We start from the raw sequence: 6,897 nt of genomic DNA, 5'->3' as shown, positions 1-6,897 counted from the left end.
ATATTAAAGTATATTTAAATTTTAATGAATCATAAAAAAACTGCGAGATATATAGAACGCTCGATTTATCTAAGAAACTTTTCGAGTTATCAATAATAATAAATAAAGATCGCATTTTTTTCTTTATCTTTTTTTTTTCTTTGAGATAAAACGAAAAAGATAGAACGAACATGTTTAATCAAACGGCCATATATTCGTCTGTCGATGATTATTTATGTCTAACAAAAAGAGAAGAGAGAGAGAGAGAGAGAAGAAAAAAGAGAGATATATACGCGGATTGGTGGGATGGTCTTGTTGGCAGTCTTTGAGGATGTGATCGGTTCTCGGTCATCATCTAATCACCTGAGAGCACAAACGTCGTCGCCGATGTAAAACGATATCGCTTCTCTTTCACAAGCCGCATGCTTTTACGTTCACAATCGCTGCCAAATTTTCGATTGACATTGACAGCCGTTATATTACATATCATAGACCTGATTATTTCGAAAAAGAATAAGGATTTATTAAAATAAACCTCTCCAAGTAAATTGGGAGTCAAATTAAAGAGCTTATCCTCTACAAAATAGTGATTTAATTATCTTTGTTAGAAAAAGATTAATTTTGTGTCAATGAATCATTTGATATTAATTTTATTAAGTTTCAGAAAGAATAGGAATTTATTTAGATATATAATTCAATAGAGTTGTAAACTTTCAAATGAAATTGATCAAATTAAACATGGACCATCGGGATTTTCCTAATAAGAAGGTAAAGTTTTAATCTTCACAGTGCGATACTTTTGTTAAATTATATCGAGGCAAGTTCAGAGAGAGAACTCGAGTTTGCTGTAGACTAAAATTCGAGGTCAAAGAAAAATCTCTATTACTTTACTAAAGAAATGCTTTTATTTAACTTTAGGAAGTACTCATTCAACAAAGTTCATTTAGTCTATTTGCAAACGAGGGCTGGTTAAAAAGCGTATAATTAAATTAATCAATATTCGATGTAATTAAATATGAACAAAGCATTAAAATTGTACGGTTAAAATATTTTTAATGCACGATCTGGATTCACTGCCATTTATTAAATCATTTTCTCAGATTATATCGACTGACGGAAGAGTCAGGCGTGATTCTCATTCCGGTTTTACAATTATAATCATTTGAAAACAGAGTTATGGCAAACAGCAGTTACTTAATGCATATTCTCGGTTGGAACCTGTTATCGTTATCTCGAGAGTGGTTACGAGGTCTCTTGATGTGGCGGGATGAAAATCATCGCGTAAGACATGCGCGCGGTTTCGACCTGTCCGCAAACCGCAACTTTAGTAACCGCGTCCTTCTGATAAGAAATACTTACAGGAGCGTGAGATTACGCTATGACAAGATAAAAACCACGTCCGTAAAAATTGATGTAGAAGCCCGCTTCCTTCCGCGATATCATACGGCTATTTATAATCGTTTGCTATCTATAATCATTTCCCGTCATGCATAGTTTCAAAACACATGACGAAATAATTAGACTTAATGTATTAATAATAAATAAAATATACGTGACGATAAATGTGTTTTCTCCCGAAACCGTTGCGTATAATACCTTTATATCTCTTGGATAAATTAATCGTGCCATATTTATTAATATCTGGATCTTTATATCCTCGCATATTTCGAAAATTTATTTATTTATATATATTTGATATTACATTTTTTTATACTATATTATTGATAGAAAAAATACATTATATCTTTTTATATTATTACATCAATCTTTCATCTAATATTCCTATCTTTAAAAAAAAAAGGAAATTATCAAATTGAAATATACATGTGTGATAAAAAGGAGATCCTATTTTTGCAGTTCTCTCTAATTCACGATTTTCATGTGCTTCCCATTTCGCAGATTTCCCGGCTTCTTTCCGTGCTCGACGGTAGGAAATGACGTATGTATATCGCGAGTGCATGTCGAGTCATCGAAGCTCGAGGCGATCGAGACAGAAATTGTTCGTTCAGGCCGGATCTGGGTTCCTTTTCCGTCTCCATCGGGCGCATTAAGAATTAAAGCTTCCGTGCTTGTAGTTACCTAACGTTCGTGATTTATTATTCAAGCCGTCCCTTTCCTTGGCCACCGCCGCCAATCATCATCGCAAATTCCCTGTGACGAGCGATCACCCGCGCTCGTTTCCGCATTCCCCGTATCGGAAAGGCCATTTGCAATCTGTCGAAACCGAGATGTAATTGATCGCCGGCAAGAATGCCGTCCTCGTTCCGCAAGCGCATTGTTGTGCGCACATCGAGCGACATCAAGCACGTACATTAAAACGCGACGAGATTATCGTTCATCAGTGCCAAAATTAGAGCTCTTTAAGAATTCTAAAATAAATTAAGCGATCATGGATAGAGCGTTAATATCAAATAAGCATGATAAACGTGATTATCAGTGTAACGTAATTATTATTTTTATCTCGGCCACGTTTTTTTGGCACGATTATTTTTTTCTGCAATAATAAATATAGAATAAATAGAAGATTCGTATGTAATTGTGTTAATATGTGTCGCTCTTTTTTATCAACTATATTATATTTTATCAACTTGTATGCCAACTGAGATATTAACAGAATATATATACGCAATTATTATCTATTAAACTGTGTAATGTATGCCCGTTTAATGCTGGTTCTTGATTGTCAAAATTGTTTGCCACACACAGTGTGCCCTAAAATAAATTAAGCGAACATGGATAGAGTATTAATATCAAATAAGCGCGATAAAAGTAATGATCAGTGTAACATAATTATTATTTCTATCTCAACCACATTTTTTTGCAGGATTTTTTTTCTGCTATAATAAATATAGAATAAATAAAAAATTCTTATGTAATTATGTTAATATGTGTTGATTTTTTTTATAAACTATATTATATTTTATCAACGTCTATGCCTACTGGGATATTAAAAGAATATATATTTGCAATTATTATCTATTAAACTGTATGATTTAATGGTGATTATTGATTGTCAATGTTATTTGCCGGACACCCTGTGCCCTAGAATAAATTAAGCAAACATGGATAGAATATTAATATTAAATAAACATGATAAACGTTATCAGTGTAACATAATTATTATCTTTATCTCAGCCACATTTTTTTGGTAGGATTATGTTTTTCTGCGATAAATATAGAATAAATAGAAAATTCGTATGTAATTGTGTTAATATGTGTCGTTTTTTTAATCAATATATATTATTTATAATATATTATATTTTATCAACTTCTATGCCAATTGGGATATTAAAAGAATATATATTCGCAATTATTATCTATTAAAATGTATGATGTATGTGCGTTTAGTGCTGTTTCTTGATCATCAACGTTGTTTGCCAGACACCCTGTGCCCTATCGACCTTGAATCGAAGACTCGCGATTAAATCGGGCTCGCCAACGTCTCGTCTTCGCGCTGATTTCGGCGTTCCTTATCACGTATATATCTCGGCCGACGGCGCGTTAGTGAATGCCGACGTATGAATACGAGTAGCACGAGTATATACGTCCTATAAATTACGCGTTATACAGTCCATTCGGACATGAGATAAAAACCGCTTCTCTCTCTCTCTCTCTCGTCCTCATCTCATCGAGTTCGCCGGCCTTGTCGCGCTCTTCGTCGCGTTCCTCTCGCTCCTCTGAACAACGAGGACTGTTTCCCCGCGGTTTATAGGGATTTTGGACGAAAGTGCCGAGCTTTATCGGTAGCCGAGAGTCACAGTCGGAACCCAAAGAGAAAGAGAAAAAGAGAGAGAGAGAGAGAGAGAGAGGAAGAGAAGACATGGAGTTCGTTCTTTGCGTCGCACGAGATCAACGAAAAGTGATCTCTATCTTAAGACTCAAGTCAACTAACCTCGGCAGAGCGTCTCTCTTTCTAAACGATATCTTTCTAGTTACGTTATGAATAGAGATGGAAAATTTAATTAAATATTGTCGGGCTTGATCGACACTCAAGGTTTCTTAGCTATAGTTGTACTTTGCATAATTCTAATTGACATCAAGAGAACGGCATGTCGGACCATCGCAACATCTTCTTATCTGATTCTTAGCTTCTGTAGTTTTCATCAGTTTTGACGTTTCTTTTTTCTGAATCCCATTGAAATTAGAAAATTATATAATTGTTTAATATTTCTTCATAAAACCCCCTAAAACTAAGTACTTTTGCTAGAGATTTGCTTAAATCAAATAATCGTAATTATTGCATTATTTTAATTCTGTCAACTATAACTTTAAAATCTTCATCTCTATTATATAATATAAATATAATACATATCTTTAAATAATAATATAATACTAATGATAATAAAAATAATAAAATAATAAAATACTGGAGAGAGAAAATAGATTTTTATACAAGATCTTTATTATATCTCTGTCTATTTAAAAGCTAACAATCCGCGACTCTGTTTTAGGACGGTTTAACGAAACGATAAAATGCCGCGGCCAGTTTGCGAAAGTTCCTCCCGGTACTTCGCGTCAACTTCCGCCTGTCTCGTTCGCGGTATAACGGCCGTTTTGAAGAAGCCAGTTTTATTTATCGCGCCGTCTTTCTACCGTGTGTGTGTATGTGTGTCTTTCGTCTGAAAGTATCTTCCATCTTACGTACCGGGAGGAGACGAAGACGGAAATTGTTATCGCCTCGCGACACGGGTACTTTCGTATTAAGGTAGAAGCTTTCCGAAATTTTTCGGAAGAGAGACCCGGACTTGTAACCGATTCAATTTGCCTAATGAAGAAGATAGGAACGAGGACGGGGAACTATAAAGCGCGGGCTTCTATGATTCACTCTTCGAATTGATTTTTTCGTATACGATACTCCCGGTATTCCTTTACACAAATGTCACACGATGGTACGAATGCTTTTTCGTTACGAATTTAGATAAAGATTACGAGGGAGTTACATCGAATATGACGTAGATCCACCGTACAATTTATACGGAAAGGATATTTTATTAGAGATATAATATTTGAATATATTTTTGGATAAGAACTATATATTTTTAAACCTCTCTCACATGAAAGATCTCTCAATATTAAAGTTTCTTCTCTGTATTGTTTTATAACACAGAGAATCTTCAAAGATCATGTTATTTTTTTTATCATTCTACGGCATAAGTGAGATAACAAAATTGATTATTCAGCAACAAAATCAATCCGAGACTGCTATTTAATTCCTATTTCTGATTCTACTGATGCACGATTTAAATAATGTCTTATTTTCCTTCTATTGCTGCTTTATTATACATAAATTATAAATCATGCTATTCTTTCTGTTCGCACAGAATTCTATACGTCACAACCTATCGCTGCACAGCAGGTTTATGCGGGTGCAGAACGAGGGCACAGGCAAGAGTTCCTGGTGGATGATCAATCGCGACGCCAAGCCAGGCAAATCCGCCCGTCGCAGGTGACCCCCCCCCCCCCGGGATCCCTTGACAATTCACGTCCACGCGCGAAGACTGCGCCGAGAGTAACGCGCTGTCGTCGGATTTACTCTGCAGGGCCACCACCATGGAGAGCACCGGTAGTCTGGAGAAGCGACGCGGCCGCTCGAAGAAGATCGCCGAAGCGCTGAGGAACGGACTTTTAGCCGAGCCCACGTCCAGTCCCAGCAGTAGCGTCGGCGAGGGTCTAGACTTGTTCCCGGACAGTCCCCTGCCCCCTGCCAGCGGATTCCAGCTTTCCTCCGACTTCCGGTACGTTATACACTCCGTCGGATTTTTAACATTTTCGTTTAATCGAGAATTAAATATTATAAATGACGAATTTATTAGCGAAAATTTTTATACTCGAGATGCTACTTTGATTTTTTTTTTTTTTTTTTTTTTTTTTTTTTAAACCACTGGGGCGTCAATGAATATACGAGATGAATCGAGTAAAATCGAAATTAATCGAATAAACTTTTTTTTTTATTTTGAAAGAATTTGAAGTACGCGAATACCGTAGTTCAAAGGAATATTCAGAATTGTGATTTTAATTATTTGGAGATAAAAATACGATTGAATATAGGAGTTAGATATCATACATCATATATGTGTATATGTATACGTATAATATAGAAGAATTTGTATTATATGGATCAGTTATGAATAGCGGAAATATACGGCTTACAATGCGCGAAACGAAATATTTCTCTTATTCAAGTCCTCGCGCTTCGAGCAACGCCTCTTCCTGTGGCCGATTGAGTCCCATCCCGGCGGTTCTCGGGGAACCAGAGTGGACGCCGACCTACGCGCCTTCTTACAGCCCGGAACAACAATTAGGTACATATCTAATCTCCCCTATCTTCCTCCCCCCCTCCCCTTTATACTTTCAGTATCAAATTATCTTGACATAAAATGTTATAAAATCCCTACCCCTTTTACAGCTATATTGATTAACATCGCATGCATATAAATCGCAAATTATACGGTGTAGAAATAATCCCTTTAATAACTCGATCGCAACTCTAATCGAAATGAATCGCAAGATATAAAATAAACCTTCCACCATTTATTTATCCATCTCTCCGCGACACGCGATTGATACGTGGTACGTCGTGCTCGATAGCAGACACGATCCTAGCGGGCAACCTGGCGGAGACGATGAAACTGGAACCCTACCAAATCTACCAGACGTCACCGCCGGCCAGTCACCAGCAGCAGACCGGACCGCCGCCGCCTTACTACGAAGCGCAATACCAGAGGAACAACGGCCTACGCACCCCGTCGTCCGCGTCCTTTAGCCTGCCACCCACCCCGCAGTCGGCCAATCAACAGAGATGCCCGATCCACGGTCTCCAACCGTGCGCCTGTCAGATGGTGAGTCGTCGAAATTTTTGGCGAATTTTTCGCGCGTGAAAACGCCACAAAGGAGGACGTTGGAGGTTTTTACGTTGCC

General features: G+C 37.1%; 1 protein-coding gene across 4 annotated transcripts in view; it reads left to right on the top strand.

Annotated features, from left to right (window-relative positions):
- Positions 1-6,897, top strand: part of LOC115233628 (forkhead box protein O-like) — a 206,165-nt gene that overhangs the window by 132,149 nt on the left and 67,119 nt on the right. For 3 of the 4 annotated variants that reach the window (XM_029804168.1, XM_029804165.1, XM_029804166.1), the window contains exons 2-5: positions 5,301-5,425; positions 5,520-5,714; positions 6,163-6,281; positions 6,568-6,818. In XM_029804168.1, coding sequence (XP_029660028.1) covers positions 5,301-5,425; positions 5,520-5,714; positions 6,163-6,281; positions 6,568-6,818 — 690 coding nt within the window. The remainder of the gene's footprint in view (positions 1-5,300; positions 5,426-5,519; positions 5,715-6,162; positions 6,282-6,567; positions 6,819-6,897) is intronic. The other variant, XM_029804167.1, reaches the window with a different exon arrangement.

Source organism: Formica exsecta, unplaced genomic scaffold (genome assembly GCF_003651465.1).
Source record: "Formica exsecta isolate Colony F162 unplaced genomic scaffold, ASM365146v1 scaffold18, whole genome shotgun sequence".
In the NCBI taxonomy this organism is placed as follows: Eukaryota; Metazoa; Arthropoda; class Insecta; order Hymenoptera; family Formicidae; genus Formica; species Formica exsecta.
This window is presented reverse-complemented; position numbering and strand designations above follow the sequence as displayed.